The sequence below is a fragment of the Uloborus diversus genome, chromosome 6, assembly GCF_026930045.1.
Source record: "Uloborus diversus isolate 005 chromosome 6, Udiv.v.3.1, whole genome shotgun sequence".
NCBI classification, from domain to species: Eukaryota; Metazoa; Arthropoda; class Arachnida; order Araneae; family Uloboridae; genus Uloborus; species Uloborus diversus.
Window position 1 is genome coordinate 109947717 of NC_072736.1, and position 27873 is coordinate 109975589.

The 27873-nt window shown below is 32.6% G+C and overlaps 1 protein-coding gene across 1 annotated transcript in view; it reads right to left on the minus strand.

Moving 5' to 3' along the window:
* Positions 1-4742: 4742 nt before the first annotated feature.
* Positions 4743-27873, minus strand: part of LOC129224400 (28S ribosomal protein S27, mitochondrial-like) — a 30904-nt gene continuing 7773 nt past the window's right edge. The window contains exons 5-9 of the mRNA XM_054858849.1: positions 19589-19782; positions 15489-15673; positions 13209-13442; positions 7648-7728; positions 4743-5383 (exon numbers count right to left, since the gene is read on the minus strand). Of these exons, the coding sequence (XP_054714824.1) occupies positions 4955-5383; positions 7648-7728; positions 13209-13442; positions 15489-15673; positions 19589-19782 (1123 nt within the window). The 3' untranslated portion in view covers positions 4743-4954. The remainder of the gene's footprint in view (positions 5384-7647; positions 7729-13208; positions 13443-15488; positions 15674-19588; positions 19783-27873) is intronic.

A 27873-nucleotide genomic window follows, 5' to 3' on the forward strand; every position in this document is an offset into this window, starting at 1 on the left:
CAAGAGATAAAACTATGACTGCTATAGAACAATAACTGCTATTGTGCAGGAATTGCAAGTGAAGGTGAATGAATTTTTTCTCATAGTCACTTGAATTATATATATATATATATATTCGTTCTTTCAAATAAATTTCAAGTAGTCTTTAAAAAAACTTCGAGTTAAAGGAAGTTAACTTCGAGATATTAAGCATAATTATTATGGAGTTAAAGACAAAAGGATCAAAACTTCATAAAAACTTCGAGTTATAGTAATATTTAGGTTATGAGTTATCACGAATTGACTGTATATGTTTTGATAATGTCATTGTAGTTGTCTTTGTAATTTGAAACTTTCATAAATAACCAATTATAAAAGATTCAAGCATCTTGAAATATTATAAATCAACAGAAACAAAATAAATGATGCCTTATTTAAGCAGTAATAGTGAGCTCCCTACTAACATGGAGTGACATCTGAGTAGTCTCATTCTACGCTAGATGTCAAAGGGGCAGACTGGCCGACAGGCCGATGCGCAAGGCCGCCGAGAGTTCACCCCGTGCCCCGGGGCAAAATAGTGACTTGCGGGCCCCCCTCCAACCGAAAAAAAAAAAAAAATCCTGTTGACTGCCCTCACCTCTTATTTACATTTTAGTAATCTTAAGTGTGCCTTCTATACCACGACATCTGATTCATAGCAATCTTAAGGCGTCATACCATGAGTCAGTATGCAGTGGAGAAACGGAATCGTATTTGGTAGTTTTTCTTCGTAAAAAATTAAAAAAAAGCTGGTCAAATAAAAATAATAATAATAAAAAAAAAGCTAACCACTCTAAACAAACATCTCGACCTCGACACTTTCAAAATTCTTGAAGTCATTCAATTTTTTCCCCAATAAACGTATATGTAACAAGAGAGAGAGAGAGGGATGGTCTAATATTTGTTTGGGGGGGGGGGGACTGTCATTACTAGTATCGCGCAATCAAATTTAGAGAATTGCGTTGAGCGGTGAAAGAGAAATAACCACATGAACCTACAGTCATAAGTGTGTAACATTCGCGAAGGTCCGCCTCCACCCGGAAAATGTTTAACTATAGTTCTAAAATTGCAGTTTACACGAACACTCTGGTAACGTTAGGAGAAGTTCGAGGACTTTTATAAAGGGTTAAAGCTAAGGGTCTTTGAAATTTCTCGAAATATAAGTCCTAAAAATGAAGTTTTTGACGATTTTTAACGAAAGGGAAGGAGGGGGGGGGGGGGGAGAGGAGGATCAGAAATGCTCTCTAGTTTTTCAAAAATGTAAATAAAATATCCAAAAAATGGAAAAGTTACAAATCATCTTTGTTAAAGTTTTGGAAACAGAAGAGGTTCAAGCGATCTTTCCCCGGAAAATTTTTGAATTATAGGTCCTAAAAATGCAATTATAAGCCCTCTTTGTAAGCATTAGGGAAAAGGTTTGGATTCGAAACCTCTCCGCCAGTTAAGTTTTTCGAAATTGAAAATACAAAACCGAAATCTTAGACAAGTTTTTATGATTGGGGGTATTTAATCCAAAGGAATTTTTTGGAAATTTCAGTCCCAAAAACAGAGTAGTAAATTATCTTTGATGACAAGGAGACATGTTAGAGAACCTTCACTCGGAATTTCTTTTGAAATTTAAGTGATAAAATTTAAGTTTTATATGATCTTCAATTATGTGAAGAGGACAGTAGGCACTTCTCTGAAATTGTTTTTTGTTTTTAAAATCCTAATAACCCAGTTGGCTATTTTTGATGAAATTAGGAGATGGGATGGGGTTTGGGACTCTCTCCGGAGTTGTCCCAAAATTAAGTCCTAAATATGCAGCTGCAAGACATCTTTCAGGATAAGGGCTGGGGTTTTGAGAATCTCTCACAGAAATTTTTCGAAATTGAAGTTCCAAAAACGAGATTTTAGACGATTTTAGATGATGTTAGAGAGAGGTGAATTCGGGACTTTTTCGTGGAAATTTGTAGGGATGGAAGTCCCTAAACCAAAATGAAAGATTTTCTTAGTTGATGTTGTGGGATCAGGTATTTTGGTATAGGGGGGGGGGGAGGGCGGGGAACTGCAATCCTATAGCTTTTCTCCTAGATTTGCCATTGCGCTGAAGTAGTGATACTATTCTAAAATGTTATTTCTCCCTATGTATTTTCATTTTTAAACTATGCAGTAATATATTTTAAAATGTAGGGATTATGTCACTACCCCATAAGAATTGCTTGAGGTTCGCGACCCTAAGTTTGTGACCCCCTGTCACACAACTGTGTTCCGGGCCCGGGTAAAAGTAGGAAAGCGCGCAACGAAAGGAACTGTCTGTCATGGTGGTCTCGCTACTGTTCGTTTTAATTCCCAATAGAAAAAACGTCTTTGCAAGATAGCTCCCTAAGGAACTGGTCCACAAACATTTGATGCTATGAACATGCATATGTTGAAATGGGCTAACATGCTGAATAAGAGATGTTCTGCTTTTCTAACACTAAAAAGAAGTTCAGTTAGCAGTTCTTTAAAAAAATTTTTTTTTCTTTTCGTGGATGCGCCCGGGCCAGGCCCCGGGGATTTTGCCCCTGCTGTGTCCCCTCTCAGCGGTCCTGCCGATGCGCCCTCAAGCCTGAACACCTTTTTTTAAATTAAAAAACCGTTATTTATTATTTATTTATTTTTTTAACATTTTGATGCAATTTTCTTTTTTTTTTTTTTTTTTTTTTGCGCTCACAAACCTGTGCGACTTCCCTCGCCTTTTCTTTCATTCCTTCAAACTCGTAAACCTGAGTACCACTGGTTTTCTTTTTCACTTTTCTTTGGCATCTTTTTTTTTTTGCCCTACTTTGGAGGCCAAAGTTGACCTTGTGAGACCCAGACCAGCCCTGGATGTCAACTCCAGATAGTTTTCTCACTCCATCGGACAGAGTTAGTTTTCCGCTGAACTCATAAACCTTGTTAAAACATAGCCAGCAACAATAATTTAATTTTTAAGCTTACACCAGAAAAAAAAAAATATATTGTGCAAACCAAATGAAAATAGTCATTATGAAAAAATCTGTTTTGTAATTTTCGGGGGGCCTCCAAGCTAGGGGGCATTAAAGCCGTGCTCCTCAGGCTTACATTTAAATCAGGCCCTGCTGATAAGATGACTTCAGATGTGCGAGGGATTAAACTAATCCATTTGTTAGAACAAGGGCGAGGAAAACCGAACTCTTTTGCATAGTACCGGTTATTTGGCAGTGTCAATAAAATCATTTTTCAACTAGCAGCCCAAACACACGCTCGTAGAAGGTCATCACAGCGTGCAATTCCATTCAGTCTAACCATATTGTTTGTTACATTATGAACATATAGGTGACAATGCATCGTTATGTTGATGGAATTGGCTGTCAAGTTCAAGCTACGATTGCATATGAAATGGGAAACTTAACCGCACATCAGCAACATTCCTACAAAAATTAGCTTGCGACGCTATTAAAAAGAAAAAAAATATCTACTACATCTGCTAAACGGTTGGGTGTTGTATGAGCAGTTCAAATAGGTCCACAACTAATGTGTTAATACAGACAGCAAGGATGGTGGAGCAATCCTTATACATGAAGCTTTTTTTTTTTTGGTCTAGAATTTTTCAGAACAATCTAGAACTACTCTTGCATTCTGTAGTTGATTAAAATAGTAGCAATCGCTAGTAATTTCTTTAATTCTGTATTATTGGTTTCAGAAAATGGTCACGGAGAGGCGGTCGCCCACACCGCCCCCCACCCCTAGTACATCCGCCGATGAATGTTAGTAACCATCACTATTTTAACTACAGTAGGCGCCGCTTAATGTGATAACTTTGGGACATATATATTTTGATAACAATAACCGAAAAGAATCCCGGTGACATAAAATAATGATTTTTTCAAATTAAGAAACAATTACTTTTGCAACTACAAATTACAATCAAAATGATTCTATAAAATGTAGTTTTAAATTAAATTACTAAATTAGTAGAATGGGAATATCCGAATTATAAAAGATAAAGTTAAAATGTGCAATTTTTAAACGCATAGTAGTAGGTGAAATAAAATATGACTCCCGATCAAAAAAGGTCTTCTAATGACGTTAATGAATTTTTTCATATGCAAACAAAAGGCATCTTAGGAGGAGTCGGTGGTGACTGAGAACGAACTTCTTGCAGAAAAAGATCTTCTAGAAAATGATAGCATTGCTACTGAAAACTACAAAAGGCTACACAGAAAGTTAGTCTTGTCAATGCTTTCCTTTGTATTTCTGTTGATTGAGGACCAAAAATGGGAAAAAAATTGAAAGTTTATGAACACGTGATAACAATAAAAGAAGAGACTAATTACAATATCTGAATTTTTAAAACATGTGTTAATATACAAGTGTTCCGAGACTTAGTTATACTGATATATAACATTAAGCGAATGATAATATTAACCGTGATCACATTAAGCGGCGCCTACTGTATGTGTTAGACAGGCACGGATACAGAAGAAGGTTATGGCAGTCATGACCAGTAACCTTTTAGGGCAAAAGATAGCTCAATTCTGCATTTTGGAGACTCATATTTCAAAAATGTTGCCCCAGGTCTGCTATTTATGAAAAAAATAGAAGGGGGGAGGGGGGGGGAACTTTTTGGAAATTAAAAAATATATCTGGTAGTGTATTTAATTATTTCTTTTGCTTTAAATAAATTTATTTTTATATGGGTTTTGTGTGTTTATTTACATGTATAGAGGAGCTGCCACTGTCTCATGCCATTAGAATGTAATAATCTTTTAATATCTAACACTTGTATAAATTCAGATAATAAATGTAGAAATTGTCTTTAATTTGTTTCTTTTCTTTTTTTGCAATAATAAATAATATTTATTACTTTTCCTTTGCAAAATTACCTGTCTTCTTCTCCAACTGAAAGGTACTAAACAAAATATTACAATACTAATTTATTGAGGAAAATAGTTTACAACGCTTTAACTCTTGCTAATTTTTGGTAAATGGTAGGTTTCAGAGGCTTCTTTTTCACTATTTCAGGAGGCATATATTCATCTTCAACAACTTTTTTCGATTTCATAGATGCAACCATTTCTTCTACAGACTTAAGTTCATCCAATATTTTTTCTTCATTTTCAAAGAAAAATAATAATTTTTCTTTCCAAAACAAATATTCTTTTTTTTCTTCGATTGCTTTCAGTCTATTTTGTTTGTCAATTTCTTTAAGTTGCTTGTCCATAGCTTTTTGCCGCTGAATTTCAAAATCAAGAAACATTTTTTGCTGCAGCTCAATATCTTCCTTTTCTAAGCTTTGTATGTTCTTTAAGGCAGCTTCCAAAGTAGGAATCAAAAGTCCGTCAACAGTTCTTTTTTCTGAAGCTAATCTCTCCACATTTTTCTGTAACATATTTAGAAAACATGGCCAATAAAAATTTACAGAATAAATGGCCTGTGCTAATTTAGAAAAAAATTGTAATGATGCAAGGTGAGTTTTTATCACACAACATGATTTTAAAATATAAATAAATAACTAAATAAAAACAAAACAAAAAAATATATATAGTAGCAAAGAGTACCCTACCATAACATCTGTTGATTTCATGATTTGAAAACTTAAGTACTTGAATTGCCTTCAATCAGTCAATGTAACTTAATGAAAAAAAATCATAATTCCTTAATCGAAATGTGATGTAATAAATTTCATTTTCAAAAAGAAGTTTTTATCAAATTAAGCTAAATTACCATCACTTTAGCAAATTTAAAATCACAAAGAAAAAGCAAAGAAACCTTTATACACAAGTAGATCACTAAACAGAAATGTAAAAGTCTTGGTAAGGCTTTAAAATGTGAAATTTTAATCTGCTATAAAAGTTTACGCACCTTAAAATTTGAATCATAAACAGTTATAGAATCAAAATACAGTAAACTCTCAATTGTTAGCGGAATTGGATGAAACAATTGCTGCAGATAATAAAAATCGCGGATAAACTGCAAAAAGGCTAAAATGAGGAACAAATAAGATAAAACTTGTCCTTTCTCAAAATTTTAGCTGTATTGATGCATAATACTTTCTGCAAACAGTGAAAGTAGTACAGTAGAAATTTTTTTGTGCTTCTGCACAACAGAACTTAACATCAAAACAAGTGTATGTAAGATGAAGACAGCACAAAAAATAAATAAAACAAAAACCAAGTTTAATTTTAAAATTTTTTGAAAAAAAAAAAACCCATTGGTATTTGCTTTGCTGCAAAAATGCATGTTCCTGGTTGTTAATTGACTTGCGGATTATCCGCCCTGCTGATAAACCGCTCACGGATAACCAAGCATTTACTGTAAATAAATAAAAATAAAAGCAATAAAGTAAAATTTTCTCAACAGGACTAATCCAACTAATCTTACTTGCCAACCCCTGTGTAAGTTAGTTCTTTGAAAAGTGCCAAATTAAGTCAAAAATTCAATAAATAAATGCGTAAAACAAAGGTGAACAATTACAAATTTGCACTGTAGCTAAAAAATACAAGATAAAATATAAGTTTTAAGTTTTAAGCATGAAGAAATTTTTTTTTTGTTATGACTGGGACATAATGTTTTATTGTTAATCAATTTGTTAAAGAATCACGATTTTCTGTTTGAAAAAATGAAAACTTTTGCCTTCTTAATCATGTGGGGAACATTTTAGAGGTTGATTGAACACTTCAGCCCCATTTAAGATAGAGTTCCCAAGCGTTATCAATGCAGGAAAAAGCTTAATCAATTATAAAACTACAGAAAGTCATCAATAAATGATGTAAATTAAAAAAAACTGACTTTAGATTCACCAATTTTTCATTATTAACATTAAGAAATTCAGATGACACACATTAAAAAAAAAAAAAAAAAAAAAAAAAAAAAAAAAAAATCCATACAAGTTCTATATGTATTTACTTCAAAAGAACTGTTCCCAGGTAGAAAAGTCTTTTCTGTGCATTCTCATATTATTCAATTCAAAAAATGAAAGTTTTTTTTTTTTTGTCATGCAAAAAATATTCTTCAGGTCACATTTACTTTAAACTAGTTACATTTTCTTATATTTTCACTTTGTCATTTTTTTTCAAAGTGAAGATATTTTTACATTAAAATTTGTAAACTAGTGATAAATATATGACCAAAAACCTGCTAATAAAATTACCTTTCTTATTCAAAAATTTGTCTACTTGCACTTAAAAAGCTTACCAAGCTGTTTTTATAGGCAAAAGTTATGAGCATAAAAATATGCATTCTTTATCAGATAAGTTTTGCCATCCAGACTTGAACTTAAAGACTTATATTGAATCTATGTAGAAGTCTAGATGATATGTATATATATATTTCTTGTAACAGCTTTGCTTTTATCGGAAGAAGAGAGATAGAGAGCAACATTTTGAAAGCAACATCTTTTCCATTTGAAGTTCAGAATAAAAGTGCATCACCTCAAAGTAGTTATAAAAGCTATTTACAGTTCATGATAAAATGCTTACCATATCAATGTAGGTAAACCATTGGTAGCAAGCATTGAATATTAGCGTTACATTGCACTCATAGACTCTCACCATTAATTCAATTTCTTGAATTTAAATATGATTTTGTAATTTAAAATGAAAGAGTCACACCAATTATGGAATTTTATTGTAGAAAAATTCTTACTTTTAAGTGATCACATAGCGTTTTCTTTGAGTCTTCTAGATTTGCTGATGCACTGTTTAATTCTTCAATACTTTTTTCCACCTGAAAAAGGGAGAATCCTTGTTGATGATCTCAAGCAAAATTTTATTGGAAAAGCTCTTTTGAGCTCAGAAAGAGAAAATTTTCAAAACAGGTATCCATCTTACAGTCAAACCTTGATATCTCGAACCTCTTTATCTCGAAACCATTGATAACTTGAAAGAAAATCTTCCCCTGCATTTTATATTAAAATTCTTTTGCATTTCATTTTCCATAGTTACCTTGAAATTTACTTTTCAAAATGCTTGATATGTCGAAACTTTAGCACAAAAGAAACTTTTGATTGCTGTTTTTCCCTCAGTAATTTTTGTTGTAGAACCCATTTTGGATACATCTGCTAGTAGTTTTCTTCATTTTCCCCGGAAAGCATAGGCAGCTGTTGCACCAAAAAAGTGGGGGGGGGGGGGGGGGGTGGTCAAAAGAAATATAGACATCAGGGCGCGTGGCCCCTGAAGCTAATTTTCTTTCTTTTGTATAATTCTGCTCTATTACTGGGTTTTAATATTACTGATTAAAAAGTGGGTTATCGCATCAAAATCAGGACGAATGACCATCATTGACTCTCCCCTTCCATTTCAAAGTTCCATTCTTATGGCATAAGATGAGAAAAGTCCATTTATTTAGAATTTTTAGTTTTTACTTTCATGAAATAAATAAATCCATCCAATAAAAAATAATTTTTCAATTGATTATTAATTTTTAACTCCAAGAAGTGAGGGGGGCAAGGCCCTTTCACTTTTAGAAGTGAGGGGGCAGTTGCCCCCCTTGCCACCATTCGAGCCGCATATGCTGGAAAGTATAGGAATGCTATTGGGCAAGGGCTGTTACAGGATTTCATTTTAGGGGGGAGGGGGTCATGCTCAAGAATGTAGTTTTAGGTACAGAAATTTTCTTGAACTTTGGTTTTTTTAGGGATTAACAAAGCTCAAAATCGGCCATTAGTTGGTTGCAAACTTAATTTTTAACTATTATAAATTAAATACTTAAATTATTATTAATTAAAATTAATAATATTTCAATACACTAAAATGACTAGGTTAAATTGTATTCTAATCTGCTTAGACCAGTATTCACGCCAGCCAACACAATACAATAAATACTACGAAAATCTGAAAAAAAAAAAAAATGCTTTATGAACATGATAAATTTAGATATTGATTAACTATTAGCATGATATTCGATACAGGACACATCCATCTTGTATGCAGAAAAATACAATAAAACTTTACTTAATATAATAGTAATAAATGCGGTGAAAATCATCTTTAAAATGACATATTTTATGAATATAATTCACACCATTGATGAATACTCAACGATTCTTTTTAATTGTAGAAAAATCAGAGGCAAATGAAGAGGTCGCAGTCACATAGTCTGATACAAGAACGCTGAATATGTTTCCATCGGTTTTGGGTTCATAAGTTTCTTTCGAACTTTTCAAAAAAGACTACAATGTTTTGTCATCTGAACGCTTTTTTCAGCACAGTTTCCATCTAATACCATGGGCTAATTTACGGGAACCCTCGTATGATGAGGTTTTATGCAAACACGATACTAAAATTTTACATTTCTTGCCTGACACTAAGTCCAAATCACAACAGAAAAGAATAATAATCTACAGAAACTTTACACATTACAATAACTATCGGCGATTAAATTTGTTCTATAAAAAGCAATCGGGCGCCGGACACTTCTTTTTCTCGTTATACTGGCGCCTGAAGACAGACTGTCTCAAGCAAATTTATTTTACTGCCTACAAATAAATAAAAAAGTGACATGTAATACCCCTAAAAAAAAGAATTCAAAAATAATTTGTTACTCCTTTTCGTGGTTTCAATCAGGTTTTCTCTTCTTTCTTTTTCAAGCAATCATTTTCACTACTCAAATGCAATGAACCTTACAACAGATTAAAAAGTATTGTCGCAGATTTGGGCACAAAGGGGGGGGGGTACTAATCCCATGACCCCCTCTTTGTATCCATCACTTCTTTCATGCTCTAAAAAAGACATTTCACAGAAATTCAAAAAGACATTTACTTTTTCTCTTAGTTTCGACATTTTTTTAAAATATATTTTTAAGCAAACACTCAAATATTACCGTGGGTTTGAGGGTGAGGGGGGTCATGCCCCCCCCCCCCCCGTAGTATCCGCCACTGTTATTGTGGTGAGATAATAAGGGAGTGTGGGTATGAGGAGGGAGATGTAGTCTTTTTTCAGTATTTTCCCTTTGTACTTTTATTTGGAACACATGTTTACTTTGGGAATTGAGTGAATTTATCGTAGCTCAAGTGAAAACGAGTTCCTTATCATTCCGTGTTTTTAACCCCACAAAATGGCTAATTAACAGTGTAAATTGAATGTGTTTGAACAGAAAATTAGAACTTTGAAGTCTGTAGATGAAAGAAGAAAGTCGAAAACAATACTCAAATCAAAATAACTTGTTAATTGTTATGCAAAGTGATTGCATAGTCAGTAGGGGATACAATGGGAGGGTCATGGGGATCATGACCACCCTCCCTAAACCAACGGCAATAGTATGTGTCCACATTGTGTTCAAACACTGTATGAGTAAAATGTAAACGATTTCAGTTGTCTTTTCAATTCACTAATTATTTAATTATTTTTGACAGTATAATTTTTGAAAATTCTTCTTTCATTGCTTATGAAATTAATTTGCAACGTTTATGCTTATTAGGAGCCTATCCTTGACTGATTTCGGGTTTTCATTGACACCTAAGCATTTTAAGAAATTTTTCAAGCCTAAAACTGTAGGTTCGTTTGAGATAGGGGGGTGGGGTCATTTTTTAACATGACTCCCCCTAAAATCGTACTCTGTAACCACCCCTGGGCTTAGTACACATATAAATATATCGTATGTGTGCAATTATGAAAGTTACTAGTGTTATTTTTTTTAAACCTTAATTGCTCAAAAACTCGATTTTTCCCCCCTTCCCAAGAGTTTTGAGACATCAAGGTTGTACTGTATATCCTTTTCAATCACAGTCCAAAAATTTAAAGATTAAAATAAAACGTAACATGTAAAATAATTAAATACATTGAAGCACCGTTTATATGTTTTTGAAAGGACTATATGAAAAAGTGTACAAATGAAAATGTATTAAATTCTGCAGGGACCGAATTAAAAAAGGTAGGGTCTGGTGGGGTAAAGTGGTCATAAAATCGTAGGTTTTGAACTTAGGTGGATAATAGAAACAATAAATTCTTTAGACACTTCAACTTTTTTTGTTGTTATTTTACATGGCATTATTAAAGAACACGGTACATTGCATTTCAGGAAAAAAATATTGAATTTAAGTAGTTTTATAACACTTTCATTTCCCTTTGTATTTATGACCACTTTACTCCATGGGTGGGGGAAAGTGGTCATAGCATGGGGTAAAGTGGTCATAGTTTAAAAAAACTGCAAAACCGTTACAAATAACCCTAATTTTTGTATATTTCGGTTATTTTTATAGTTACAAGTATATGTACGAGTATATACGGGTATACACGAGTCTACTATACATGTTGTGTAGACATGAGTAAACATGTTCATATATGAATAGATACATTTATACATCAGATGCATGCACATGCCTACTCAAGTATATACGTGTATACACGAGTGTATACACATATATACTCACGCATGTATACGTGATTACCTATAGGAGTGAATACGTGTCTACACGAGTATATACGTATCACGTGTATATGCGAGTAAAGCGTAGAAAAGAACATCATATGCGTGTTTTGCGCTTGTATTTCGAGTATATGCGTGCATACCTGAGTATATACGTGTACAGTCGATGCATATACGCATATAAAAGTGTACATACATACTTATACGAGTATACACGAGTTAATTCGTGGATATATCCAGTGCGTGTTTGTACGTGTCTATTCACATAAATATGTATGAAAGTACGAGTATATTCGTATGTTTACGTGTAAACACGATTACATACCTGTTAGACGTATATACACGCATTTACGTGTATACACCAGTACATGTATCCACGTATATCCAAGAGTATATCCGCTAATATATATGTATGCTTACAGAATGAATCCAAGATTTTTTGCAAAATCTAAGTGGTGTGAAAGGGGAGGATAAGAAGCAAAGAATCATAAGGAACCTATGGTCGCTGCTGCGCTACATGCACAAAAGGTCAGAAACTGACGTTAGCAAAACAGGTCACAAATTTGTTACACAAAGATGATTACACCCGACATTTTAGTTTTTAAGACATATTTAGAGCAGTTGTTAAAAGTTACGGCCTGTAGTAGTTCTAATACACGCATCGCAACGAAGGTGCAGCGACTGATGAAAGTTTTTCAAAAGTCTCGTAATTGCGACAGAGTGATTGTGATGCATGTATTACAGCTGCTGCAAATTTCATCAATAACTTTAAAATTTTCTTAAAACCTAAAATGTTGTGTAAAATTGTCTCTGTGTAATAAATTTGTAGCATGTTTTGCATCCATCAGTTTCTGGCTTTGCGTGCATGTAGCACGTCAGCCTTGAGTTTGATTCTGAATGTTTCTTATGATTCTTGCTTCTTATCCTCCAGTCTAACACCTTTTAATAATTTGACCAAGAGTTTAGACTCACCCTGTATACATATATATCATATGCTTATATGCAAGTGTCTACTCGAGTACGTACACGTATATACGTGTCTCCCTGAGTATATAATTGTTCGTATATATACGAGCATATAAGAGGGAATATATGTGTATAGTCGAATGTATATCTGTATAGATAAAAATACTTGCAGATACCCAAATACGTGTTTATTGGTGCATTTATGTGAATACGTATATATATGTGCCTACACGTGTATTTGCGTATACATACGCATATACTCATATATTTAACCCTGTTATTGTAAAAACAATACATATTAAGTGAAATTAATATTTAATTTACATCTGCCTTAAACTTAAAGATTTAGTGACTTTAGAAGAACAATATTCGTTAAGCCTAATATTATGACCACTTTACCCCATCTTACTTAAATTGTTCTAACAAATTATTCAAAATAGATTCAGCTAACTACTAATGAGTAAGAGTTCTTGAGACATGTAGGAAGCTTCCTGTGCAGGCAATCTGTTCATAATTCTAACAAACAAAATTTCCCAAGGAAGTTAAAAAAGGTGTTTAGATTTTAAGAATTTTCATATTTACACAAAATATTTTTTTTTACCAAATAAAATTTTGCCAGTTGTAAAATTTTGTATTCAAAATATAGTTTATAAATGCACTACACTAAAAAAAATTTTCACATTTATTCGAACATTAATTTAAAAGCTATAGCCATTTATTTGAATTATGACCACTTTACCCCATTGACCACTTTCCCCCACCAGACCCTATAATAGATTAAAACGTTTAAAAGAGAAACATATAAATGATGCTTCACTGTAATAATAATAAATTTTTCCATCAAGTGTGCAATAACTAACTTGTAAATTACTTACTCCTTCACTAAGGAAACACGGTTCTTCTTTAACAGATAAGGTCTTCAAGAGTTCTGATGCTTTCTCGTATTTTTCATACAAAACTAGACCAAACATCTGATATGTTCTACCGAGTAGATCATTCATTTCCCGACCAATCAGATAAAATGTCTTGCCTAAAAGATGCTTCGGGTTGACAATGTCAAAGTGATCATCAAACCATGGGTTCTTCAGAAAAGGAACTCTAACATAAGTCTAGAAAAAAAAAAGATACATAAATATATGACTTAAAGATTAAAATTGAGTATGCTCACAACATTACTAAAATCTCAGTCATTTTTTGACTAAAAAAATAGTTCTTAATTGAAAGTTAAAAGAAAATAAAAGTGGCATTATAACTTAATTATCATATTTTCAAGATTGAAAACATCCTGGGTTTTCACTGAAAGGGCTCAAATTTTTAACTAGCTTTTTAAAATAAACATAAGCAATATAAATAACCATTCAGCAAACCGCAACAGTTTCAATTTTTTCTTTTCACTTAGCTCCCATCATAGATATATTCTTTAAATGGATTAATTTCCCTGGGGTCCAACTTTACCCCAATAAATTTTCACTCTCCTGGCATCAGACTGGAAAACATTCAGACAGGTTCACTGAATCAAACATGAAGTGTAGATGGTCCGGCCAACAGTATGGTTATGGCTTACGGTAAAAATATTCTTTGGGCAGTCAAATGGCAGTAACAAATATCGGTGATTATTTTGCTGCAAGAAAATGCTATCCTTAACAATGCTAAGTCATCGCAACACCTTTGGGTGCATATTCAAATAAGACGTTTTTGATCACCCTTATACAGAGTGGACTTGGTCCCTTATAATTATCATAGTTTTGCTCACACAAAGAAATAAATTACTTGTGCCACAGCACTTCTCTAATATCAAAAATTTTAAGAACGACAAGATGATGGAATTCAAAGAGTTTAACTTAAAGCGGAATGAATTTTTGTGTAAAAATACTATGACAAGTGCTTCAGTGCAGAAGGTCATCATGTTCAAAAATAAAGGAGAGTGACATATTTTTTGTGTAAGTTGTATCTATGAAGATTATTTAGTTACAATTACAATCAAATAGAGATTACTTCATCAATCACGATCAACCTAATTTTATGCAATAACTATAAATAATTTTGTGAAGGGTATGCTTTAACAATCACATCTGATAGCTGAAATTTCGAATCTGAAAAAAGGTACAGTTCAACTTCGATTTAACGATACCCAATTTAACAATTTCTTGAATTTAATGATACATTTCGTTGGTCCAGATTTGACTGTATTAAATGTCTATACTCCTCGATTCAACGATACCCTTGATTTAACGATAAGTTTTTTCGATTCCTTGACCATTCATAAAATCTAGGTTATACTGTATTTTAATATTTTTAATAATACACAAATATAATGTAAAAACATTCTGTAAGATAGATGTGATTTTTTAAGAATAAATTCAATTTTTAGGAATAGCTGGTGCTATGCCAGGGAAGTATTGTTAGCGACTGTTGCCTGAAGGGTAATTTTTCACTAATATTTATTTTCATCTAATTGTTGAACATATGTAACGTGACATGGATTTATTTTTTCTTCTACTCCAGAAAATGACTGCACATTCGAGGTAGCCACTGCCAGGTGGAAGATTTTAATGACTGTTGTATCATTATGAGGGGAAATTTTCTGGAGTGAAACCAGGTTTTTATTTTCAGGTACACATTTTGTGAAAAAGAATTATTTTTGTGAACTTAATTTTTTGTAAAAAAGAACTATTTCCTCCTTTTTATATTACTTTGTGAAAAAAATCTTGTCCACAGTCTTGATGCGCAAGTTCTCTGGCACTAAATATTTTGTTGGAAATGACTTGGAAGCTGAATTTTTATTTATTAATCTTTTTAATACTAATGTTTTGTTTTCAGGTGAGTTGATTGCTTGGGAGTTAGAAAGAGCTGTTTTTATAAACAACATTTTGGGAAAGGATTAATTTTAAAGCATGAAACTTGGTGAAGAGGTAACTTTTACAATTTAGAATTTTGTGAAGGGGCCGCAAAACGGACCCAATTTGTGTCTGGATCAACTATGATTTCACACTAAATCTTTCCTCCTTTATTTAGGCTAGGGTGTTGGACATACATTACTCAACAACAATTTTATTTTTGATGTAGCCTGAGCAATGCAGTCTGGTAAAGCTAGTTAAATAATAAGTAAGGATATATTTTCAACAGGACATGCAAAACTTAATTGTTAAACTTACTATATCTTCCTCATCTTCGTTTTCATTTTCTTCTTTTACTTCTTCATTTTCTTCTGGAAAAGGTAACAGATTTTCTAAACTACATTCATTCAAAAATTTTTGGCAGGAATATAATCCCAGTAAGCGGCTCAGATTGTTTGAAAAATCTTCTTGCTGCATCATTAAAACAGCAGTTTGGGCAGCCTCTATTAAAATAAAAATTAAATATTAGTAAATAAAACTACTACAGACTATTTAAAGAGTTTTAAACACAACTTATCACTCATTTTTGTAACGAGCTTAAAATTTTGAAAAACACAAGCAAAAGCAAAAATATCACGTTACGTACAAATTTTACTACCAATTTACCATTTAATTTTGGGTCATTCCACGGAAAAGACGCCATTTTGTCCTGCATGTGACAGTTCATATATTTCAGTAAAAAGTAAAATTGTAAAAGGTTATGAAAATTTTCTTTGGGGGAAAAATTAAATATACATTTGCGATTTCTTCCGAAACAAAATTTTGTTCATTATCCTTTTAAATTATTATCTTTAATGAAATATATGAGGCGCTGTGTGCGGGATAAAATGTCGGTTTGTCTGTGGAATGGCAATTTTATTTTGAAAGTATTTTCATTAAAGTACAGGCATTTTGAAAGCTTATTATTGTTGACTTCTTCTTTCTTTAGAATTCCATTTTATCAAATTCAGCATTTACAGAAACAGTCATTGTCAAACATCATAATAATGAAGCTTGCTGCAAAAACTAGATACAGTTTTTGTGAATTTATTCACATAATATAAAATTTTTGTGACAGGCTAAAATTAATGACATGTATTAGAGAAATGAATAATAATAAAATGTTGGTACTTTCCTGTAAAAGAAAGGACACTAGATGCATTTTTAATCTCTGGAATTTTTTGTTTTGTTTATTACTAATAATAAAATAACTGTCATTGTGACAACCATCTGGCTTGATTGTTTATCAAACTTCCTGTAACAGCTACCTTTGCCTTCTACTAGTTTGCTTAATTTCTAACTCTATTTGGCTGATAGCAACTGTCAGCAAACAGTTTTGTTGCCTAACATATTCTAGTCACTGTCAAATAAAAATAATAATATATTTTTTACCCCGATCTCAGAAATAAATTTGTAAAAGGAATGTACTGAGCAAGTCTCGAAACTTCTGAGGGTGCTCGGTAAATTTAAGTAAGTGTTGGCAAGAAAACGCAAATCCAAAAGATCGGATAAAATACTTTGTCTAAGAAAGCTTGGTTATCACTGAAAAGTTTGAAATAAAATTAGTACATGATTTATTTGTTACAACACTCAATAATTGTAGTTAACCCTAAAATCTTCATATTAAGGTTAATTCTGAAGCTGCCAATAAAACTAAAACTAAAAGTTGAGCCAAGAAATGCAGCAATAGTACAAGCTATTTGCACAAAGCTGTATACTGCCGCAGTTTGTGTAAAATTTATTCCAGACGTACATGTACCTGACCTCTTTACGAAATATAGTAGAATATTTTTGTTGAAATTTTTAAGATGAAATTTAAGATTCACTATTGGGATTTTTTTTTAGAGTTAAAGTATTTCAATTTTAATAAACTCTGAAATTAAGTTGAGGTGTCACCCACCAGATAGGTATCCCTTGGGAGGGGGGGATCACCCCCTCAAGAAAAGCTTTTTGAATTATCAAAAAAGTTTTTTTTTTCCTCTCAAAACTCTTCCTCTCACTCTTATTCATGCTTTCAACAATTGAAAGCACAGGATTTGATCTACATCTACTTGTTAAGCATTAAAGGGGAGCAAATTAATCGTTTTCAATTAAAAAAAAAATATGAAATGTTTAAGTAATCTCACTTTAGAAATCGCAACTATTGGATAATTTGATTTTCAAACTGAATTTCTAATGTTGTATGCATCTTATGTTTATAATAAAATACAACAAGAAAATGTCATAAAAAGGAATCAATATTTCAATCTCCATGCAGGGGTTTTCCCCCGTCCCCATGTGGGGGGCATGATTTGAAAAAAAAAATTAAAAATTAAAAAGCTGGAATCAGAGTTGGGGTTGGAGGTTTCAAAATCCCTGAATCGAAGTCGGCCAATTTTCTTCCGTCTCTGCAGCCCTGTTTTTTAAGCTGTTTGTTTGGCGACACCATATGTTGTTTTGTCTTTTTAATGATATTTTAAACAAAACAACCCATTAAACAAGATTAAAAATTACATTAAAATGAAAAATAATCCACGATAAACAAAATAAAGCAATTAAAAAGTAAAATAATTTGCCAAACAAAAAACAAGGCATAAATAATAAGAAAATTTGCTTCAAAATAATGAGCAAAATGAATATATGAATTTATTAATAAACATACTATTTAAATGTGGTAAAATTAAAATTAATTTATTACAAAAAAGGGAGCAAAATGCGGAGAAAATAGACTTTTTTTTTTCTATTTTTGCCCCGGTGGAATGTAAATAAGTCACCAAGCCTACAATGGAAAAGTACTAATATGTTTTCTGAATAAAAATATTTAAATGTATATTATGCATCAATGACTGCGCTGTTACTATTCTTAGTTATCTATACAAATAATAAAACAAGATGCTTGTGTCATTTGTTCGTAGCATGTATTCCCAGAAAATGGTAAGGTCTAGAAAAATGACATTTAGCAAACAATTTGGTTTTTACCACAGAGATACACCTTGTTGCTTGTTTTTTGATAAATTAATGAGCAAAACAGTTATTTAATGTTATATGTGATTTTTAGTACTTCTTATTCAATAGAGCCTGTACTAAATGTTGTGTTACTATTTGGTGTATTGTTGTTAGGGGCGTCCAAAGGTAGGTAGGTCACTGTGACCTCCAAAAAAAAATCCTTACTCCACAAAAGTTTTAAAAGGATTCGGCAAAATTTTAGACAGCAATATAAAATTTCAATATTAATTATTTTTTTAACGGGGCCTAATGTCTTCTCTCATTAGATGTAGGTGCTTGTTAATGCTTTTGTTTTATCATTCGGTGAAATTTGGATTCTCTTGGTAAATTAAGAATTTCCACCTTCCTAAAAACTTATTTTTGTTGCTTCCCTGATTGTTTTAAATAGCAACTATAAATTTCATTAGAACCAAAATGGTTAGGAATAATGGATAACAATGAAATTTTCCCCAAGAATTCAGTTCAGGTTTTGAAATAAATACACATTGTAGTGAATTATTCTATACATCTAGCAGTGCAACAATATTGAAGCAGTAAAATTTTTATTTATTCATTGAAGTACTTTTATACCTGTTTTTTCAGCAAAATACAGCCCTTTAGAGGGAAAAAAAAGAATGCCCCAGAAATAATTATCAGGATGAGCTGTTTTCTATTTGTTTTACAAAGAATGAATAGTGTAAAATATAATAAAAGAATTGCATTATGTATGGCATGTTTTATTTTTAATTAGTATTGCATCACATACAAAAAAATGTCAAACAAACTTTCAGTCTTGATTCTAACTTTTTAGTAAATATTTCTTTACAAAAAAAGGTTTAATTTCATAATACTGAATTAAATTTCGATTCCAGTGAAAAAGATTTGTTATTTTATTATTTTGACAAACGAAATGGAATATTACGTAAGAATGGGGGATGGGTTTTAAAAATCTTATGTAGCCGTACATGGGGGGAAGGGTGTGTCAAAAATTGCCAAAATCATCCTTATGTAATTAATGAATGGCCCCTTAGCTTCCATTACATTGCTTGAATTCAATTAGAACAAAATTTCTTTTATAATGAACAAAATTTGTGGTCCCTTAAAATTTGTTGTAATAGAATTTCACTGTAGATACAGCGCTCAAGTAGATAGATATATACACAGGCATATAGATATTTTTGATTAATTTTTACATCACTGCCAAAAGCAGCATTCTTGGTGTAAAAATGTAAATGACATAAAGAGCAAATTCTGCAAAAAGTCAAACCATCTAGCCGCTTTTAATGGCTCATTACATTTCATTAATTAAATGTAAAGTTTTCCCCACTACAATTAATTGAAATTCTAGAAACAATTTGAAAGCAATGGATGCCATATTAATGAAATATAAAATTTTATTCTAAAAAAGAGCATACCTTTATAAAGTTTTTCTTTTAAAAAAGTATCCATCAAGATATTGTAGGAGTAGAAATCTGGAAAAATACCATAGCTGTCTCTATCATGTAAAATTCTAAAGAGTGATTCATAATTTTTAAACTTTAAGTATGTGCGTATCGTAGCATAAATAGTCGAATCCATCATTTCAACTGCTTGTTTTGTTCTACGAAATCTACAAAAGATAAGTAATGAATAAATAAACAAACAAATAACTAAGATGATACATAATAAATGAAAAAACATTTGTGTTACAAAGTAACAGTAAGAAAAAGAACATTATAAATGCACAACTTTGAAACAATGTTTTGCAAATCAAGGGTGTCCATATAGGGGGGCAAGGAGGGGCTCAAGCCCCCACCCCCCTTAGAAATAACAACTTTCTTGCTTTTAGTGTTTTTTTTTTTCTTTGCAAAATGTATACAAATTTCTTTTCCAGCAATTAATGAATAAGAGATAAAAAATGTCAAACTTAAATATCTCTAATCTGTACTGAAATTGGTTTCCGTGAGGAAAATATTCTGTTAAACTATAGAGAACATTTTTGAGCCCCCCCCCCCTTAAAATTTTCATATGGGCACCCTTGTTGCAAATTTGTGCATTTATAGGTTGTTTTACTTACTGATTAAAATGAAACTTTTCCATGAAGGTGCCTTTTTAATTTTGCAATTTTAGTTTTTTCATTGTATTTTAAACTAAAAATTTCATAGCTGGTAACATTCAACAACTTCAATCTTTAGGTTCTAGGGTTGCCATATTCTTGTAGATATCACCAATGGCTTAAAGCAATTTTTAGATTGTCCCCAAAGTAGAAAGTGAATAAGACGCCATACCAAGTGACGTACCTTTAGCAGAAAAGTATTATTAAGATATACAAATTCTATACTACAGAAATATCAGTATGCATATAAGTGGAAAAAATCATTTTCAGAAACAACTTTATTAGGTCCAGTAATATTTTTGAAGTACAATAAAGTCTTGATAATTTGACACTCCAAAGGAACACAAAAGCATATTGAGTAAAGCAGGTCGCAATTTACCAAGATTCCATAATTCTGTGTCTCTTACTTACCAGTACATACTATTCAAGTTATAAAATTCAATTCCAGTAAATTATTATTGTTTTTTTTTTTTTTTTTTTTTTTTTGAATGGTTATGTATCAAAGCAAATAGTATCAGTTCAAATATCTCATCAGGAATATTCTGTAACTTTTTAAAGAGACAAGAGTTCTTTGTCGCTCAGGTTTACTGAAGCAAAAAGTCCTGCTCACACATGTTCCTGAAACATGTATCGTTTCTAGATGTCCTTTTACTCTTGGGGGTACATTTCTTCTCCAACTTCTTTGTAGCCTAGGATTGTTAACCAACATTACAGGATGTGGAGGTTCACTGCTTGACTCCTCAGGGTACAAGGGGGAATACTTAATGAGCTTTCCAGAAAGGAATTAGTTGATTGACTGACCAAGAAACGGCAATGCAAAATTCTCAAAAAGTCATCAAAAAAGAATATTGGCAGCAAAAAGTTGCTACAGCAAAACTTATTTTGAAAAAGTTTGGACTAAATACCGAATGGAGTTCAACTAACAATGGGTTTTTGGAATGCTGTGTCAAGTTATAGAGGTATTTTCCCATTGAAATCAGCGCTGAGCCATTCAACCAACTGGGTTAGTCAAGTTATTAGAAGGGCTGCTGAGTGGGAGCCTGACTGATTTTGGGGTAAAGCAGTTAGAGTTTGAGTAGGTTATTTTCCTTCAAGTTCGTAACTATGCTAGTGCTTGCAGAGTTGGACTGATTTCGGGGGGAAAGGAGTAGGAGTCGAAGGCGCTAAAACTCCCGAAGTTGGTTCTTTTTTCTTTGACTCCACAGCCCTAGTTATTAAGAGTTTCATTGTTTATTCATATTTGCAACATTATTCATCTGTAAATCATTGCCAAACTTTATAGTAATAGATACTTTAGAACACAAAGTGTTTAATACTAATTTTTCTCTTCCTTATACTGATAAATCCAATCATCTTTGCAGTGTTTCTGCAAACAACATGCCATAAAAAATCAAAAGGAATAAATTTATCTAAGATCTCGGAAATTATCACCTGATTATAGCACCTGGGAAAGGTATCAAAACTAAGTCTTGCTGAATGAAAACATTGATGATAAATTCACATGTGAATCTTTTACTTGGCAATTTAAAAACGTTTAAACAACAATTAACGGATTTTGGTCAGTAAGTCTCACAAAAGGTCAACCTTCCAAACAATCTTAAAAAAAGTAAGGAAGCTAGATTCCATTCGTGAATATTCTAGGGCAGCATTTCCCAAAGTGTGTTCTGCAGAACCCTTAGGTTCCGTCGGGGTATAAGAAATATTTAAAATTCCCCTGAAGTGCCTATATTCTTGAAAAATTAGAATTTCAAACATTTAGTATTAAAAAAATGGTTACATATAGCAAAAACTGATTCAATGCTTTTTCATCAGCGTAAAGCACTCAAAAGACAGTTCAATTGTTAAGAAGTAAAGTGATACATCACTGAATAAGTAGCCTTGCAACAAGAGTTTCCAAAAAAATATTAATTGATATTTATTAATTAAGTCCTTATTTTGATTGAATAACACATGTTCAACAAGGTCTCATGTTCAAAGCTAGGGGAAATTTTAAATTGCTTACAATAAAATGATAAAGATATATTTAAGCATGCATATCAACAATGAGAAATTAACTAATTCTACAGCATTTCTAGGTATATAGTTTTTGAAATCATTTTCGTGAGCAATAAATGAAGGTAAGACCATCATGTAATAATGATTTTTATTATCAGCCCAAATTAAATTTTGATAAATCTCATTTTATGTCTTCACATTCTACCTACTCAAGACCTTGAAGAGTGCATATGAAGTCTACCATTTGGTCATATTTTTCGTAACCTCAGTGGCACAATAGCCCATGAAGGCCAAGGCCTACTCTGCCGTGCTAAGCACAAAAGTGGTATCTGCACTTTTTGTCAAAATTGAGTTATTGTCACCAAATGGTTCTTTGTCACACATTTTATCCAAATACAATGTTTTATGGTCATTTGTCGAAAGGAAGTATTTTTTAAAAAATTCTAAAAAAAAAATTCATCTGAATCAAATACATGGGACCACACAACTTCAAATGGGAATTTCTCATTTTGAACTCAGCTGCAGATACCACTTTTGCGCTTAGCACGGCAGTACTGTGCCCACTTCAGTTTTTGAGACACAGGGCTCTGGGGTGCAAGGTGGGTGCCAGATATTCTGGTCAGGTGGTCGGCCAAATACAGAATCCCCAGGGATTAGTTCTCAAGCACGCTCGGTATTCATTTTATCAACCAACTGAAGACATGAAAAGCTGGGTTGACCATGCCCAACCTCAAAATCGAAGCACAGGGTCTATGGTAAGGAGGTGAAAAGCGCTACCACTAAGCCTCCATATTTTTCATACTCGAAGTAATTAAAGCAGTCATATTTCATATCCTTATAGCAGCTAGAATTTACTATCGGAAGGGGAGGGGAGTTATAACAGTCCTTAGATGTATACAAACTACCCTATTAGGATTGGGTACACACATGGTTCATCATGAAAGTAATGCACATGATTTTATTATGACATGATGATAGACGGCAGCATGGTAAAACGGGGGGAGGGGGGGAATATGATGGGGATTTACACTTTGAACGCATCTAGTCATCAGTTTGCACAGCAGTCTGAGCGGAAAGACATGCCTTTGTGTGGTGTGTTCTTGACTTTTGTAACACAGCGCTATGGAGTGTTCGCTTGAGTAACGGTATGTCTCCAGCCACATAGTCTTCATTATTACCAACTTCCTGGAGCGGAGAAACACCACAGTGGTTCCTCAACCCCCTTATAGTCCCAACTTGGCTATATGTTACCTTTTTCCCTCGATTTAAGGGTGCTGAATGGAAAAGAATTGAGACACCATGGTAAACATCCAAGACAATGTTACAACGTTCCTGAGAGACATTCCCATCGAGGCGTTTCAAGGTGCCTTTGAGGCATGACAAAAATATCTCTGCAAGTCTATTGAAGCATTAGGACAGTATTTTGAAGAATTTTAAACATTCGTACAAGTATGATCAATAAATCTATTATTTCCAGGAAATGCACATTACTTTCATAATGAACTCTGTATGTTTAAACCAAGGTCTTTGGGGCTAGTAGTGTTCCCGCTAGGCCGTTTTTGAAGGGCGCAGCACCCTGCCCTTTTCGATATCAGAAGAATGCGCCCTGCCTTTCTTTTAAATCGCGAAATGCGCCCCGCCCTTTTCAAAAAAAAGTTTTTGTTGTTCAAAAATAAGTCTGTGTTTTTAGAAAGATGCCTCAACCATCGTTTCGACCTGCCGCGATATCGGTGCAATTTTATTTGTCCAGCGATCGGCTGCAAAAACGCACATGCCTTATTCTTGTTCCCAGAATTTCATCCTGAAAACGGCCCCATAAACAAAAGAAGCAAATACCTAGGCAAAGAGGTGATGAGATTCTCAGAATTCAAACAGCCTTACCAGTAGGAAACAAAGGCATGTTCTTCCTTCTACTGAGGGTGGGTTTTTGAAAGGTTGTGGGAAGGAGTAGGGTCCTCTGGGAAGGGAGAGATCTTTGTTTCATTCCTTCCCATCCTTGATCTTCTGAGAATCAACAATGAGAGAGGGAATAGGACATTTTCCTAATATTTCAGCCCTTTGTGCCCGTTTTTCGTTTGCACGTGGAAATTGGGCTTAGCTAATTTTAGCGCATTGGTAGTGATTGTGTAGCAATCTTTTCACATCTGTTTCTGGAAAGTTAACTTTCTGATTGTTTCCTAAGAAGAACATAGTATAAAGCTCACTGGGCTAAAATGCAAGGGTATTTTTTTAATATCTTGAATTTTTAACCCCTATCCCCAGCGCCCTCCCCACCTAAAAAAACCATTTGAAATGGAAACATATTGCATTGACAGGGCGTTCTTGCAACTTGCTACCACTACATTTTTGAAGCACTGCACACAGTATTTTAAGTTATTTATTCTATTTGAAATGTAATATATTTAAAAAAGGAGAATTTACACTCATCACGATTTTGATGAGTGATTCTACTAAAATACTTAATGGCACAATGCACATTACTAGGCAGTTTCTTTTGTAGGAAGGGGAGATCAGTAATTAAATACTGTTCTTAAATTGAAACTCAAAGGGTTTTGAAATGCCTAGAATTTTTTTTATTCTTATAGGTAGTTAAAATTATGGCCTGAAAAGTGTTGAAAAACATCCAAAGCCAAGTTTCAGCATTAGCTAAATGTTCCTATGGAGTGTGGAAAATGTGCTTAGCTTAGTTGGCATTTGTGTGTGTGGGGGCGGGGGGTGAGCTAACCCTATTCTGAAGACAAGTGCGTTTTCTGGATGAAACCATATTTAATACTAAAATCAGTGGTGACGGCGATCAAAGGGTGGTAGGGGGGGGATCATGGTGCAGGACTAGACTGTTTGAATTTTTGCAAGGTGTTTTAAGTGTTATTCCTCCTCTTAATTTTTTTGGGGGGATGGGGGGGGGCGCTCAGTACTTTTTGAGTGATGCATCATTGGTCTTGGGCAGAGATGGGCAGATTCGTACTCGTAAATCCGAATCCAAATTTGATTCACAGTACCTTAATGTATCAATCCGAATACGAATACATTCGTATTCACAAGTGTGAATACGAATACGAAATTCGGATTTATACCTGTGAATCCGAATCCGAATCTATTCAGATTCAGACCTATGAATCCAAATCATTTCTAATTTACATCTGTGAATACGAATCCATTTGGATTCACACTTGGATTCACTGAAAAATTCAATTCAAAAGCCCAATATAAATAAATAAATGTCTGTCTGTACCTCGCTACAGGTTGAATTTTTGGTGTAAGTGAAATTCTGAAGAAAAGTGACGATATTGTTATGGGTCCAAAAATTTTAAAAGTGGAATTCTACCAAAGTCATGTAAATTGAAACTTGATTTGTTTATATACTTTTACCACAGATAATTTATCTCAATTTCAAAACTTTAAAATATAATGAATATACAGTGATTGATGTTACAAAGAACCAAATTTGATTGTAAAAATTTGTTGGTGTTACAGATACTTGTACCGCTGAAAATGCAGGTTCTCTCTGAAACGTTTCGTTAAAAGAACAAATATATTATAATGGAAGAAAACGGCTTTTTTTTGAATAATACAAACATACATTTCAACACTCCATCTTCGGAAGGAAGCATCGATCACAAAGATAATTATTTACTAATAGTTCTACTAACCAAATTTCTCACGAAAAAACAGAAAATGCGTAAAAGAAAGCTAGGTTGTATTTTGTATTTCGCATTTATTTTCAACTATCGCAATCGTTGACTACTGTGAAAACGTTCTTTTTTGTACCAATGAGTTCTATAATAGGGTAGAGGAACGACTCGTATACTGCTTCCATTGGCCGCCATGACCAAGCACGGAGACCGGTTTGAGAGAGATTAGAATGGCAAGAACGGTAGTTTCATTATGGAACGTAATGAAATTCAAGCGGCTATAAATGTTTTTTAGCGTCAAATTGCTGATATTTTTCCTCAAATGCAATTTTAAATGGAAATAACAATGGAATCTGCTGGAAATTTTTGTTAAATAATTTGAGGTTAAACTGTATAAAAAGTTTTAATGAATGATGTATAAAAACATAATGCACCGACAGAATACAGTGATTTTCAACAGATAAATTGGGAAATTTTTAATCAGTACTCAAGAACAGCAAAAAACTCTACATATTTTATTAAACAGATTTAAAAAAAAGGGTTTAAATTGTTGGATCTTACTTCATAACAGGGTTGATAAAAATCAGGATTTTTAAAAATATATATATAAAAACTCTGATTTTTTTTATTTAAATCGGATTTTTCTGATTTAAATAGAATTTTTGAAATTTAAATTTATTTAAATATAGTATTTGATACTAACAAGTTAGATGTTAAATTAGATAATTCTTTTCCTATATATGGTTAAAAATTCATAAAATCTAAGTTTGAGTAATTCAGGAATCAGTAAAAAATAATTACACATCTGAGCTTGATAAAATTTTGCTACAATATTAAGACCCATATCCATATGGGTGTATTCCCAGAAATTTTTTAACGATCAAAATAAATAACACCTTTCTTTTTTCAAAGGAAAAAAAGGAAATAATATGGAAGTACATAAACTGAGAAAGAATAAAAATAGCATAAAACATTGAATTATTTTCCTTTTTTTTGGGGGGGGGGGGATAACACCTGAAATAAAATGCACGAAGAAAAACGGAAACCATATGCTTCTTGTACTTTAAATATTTTAATAAAACTCATCAAGGACTGAAAAGAAGACTGTTTTTTAGAATTATTATCTTATAAAACTCATGCATATTTTTTTTCTCACTGTTTTGACTTACTGTAAGTTGAGGAGGATTGTATGTTTATTTTTTAGTCAATAAGTAAATAGCTTAACTAGGGTGGTTCAAAAATACATGTAAAAAAAGTTTCTGATAGATAACAGGACACCCCTCAATATTTTCAGACTTGTGGATAGTAATATACCGGAAGAATTTTGACTTCTTATTTCAACTGAAAGAGAGTGCTCAACTCTCTCCCCCAAACATCGTAAGTATGGGGAGGGGCGATAAAAATTACATTGAACGGAAATAACAATGCTACATATTATAATATACAAAAGTAATATGCATATACATTGCAAAAAAAAAATTATTTACAAAAACACAGCTGGGGAAATTAAACGATTCCAAATTTGTGACATTTTCCATGCTACGACTAATGTTAAATTGAGCACCTTCTTAAAATTTGAGTAAGAAACCTAAAATTTTTTACAGCATAATACTATTAGTAAGTCTGAAAAAAAAATAGGGTGTGTCCTGGACTATAGCTAAAAAAAGTTTTTTTGAACCAATCTAAGCTTAACTCTTAATAGGTACGTATCCAATTTAATTTATTATTTTTAATTTCATTGAAAGGTAATCTGCAAGTTTTTTCTTTTTTAATGTCAATTGCTACTATGATTTTTTTATATTTTTCTTCTGTTTCAATTACATTTATTTAATAACAATATGAATTTTTTTGTTTCTTTTATTACTTATTATTCCGAGGACAATTCTTTGAATTCGGAATGCGAACCTTTTCAGAAATTGCGATTTTCGCTTAGATCAGCACTAAGTGGTGATTTTTTCAAGCCAGTGAGTGATAATGC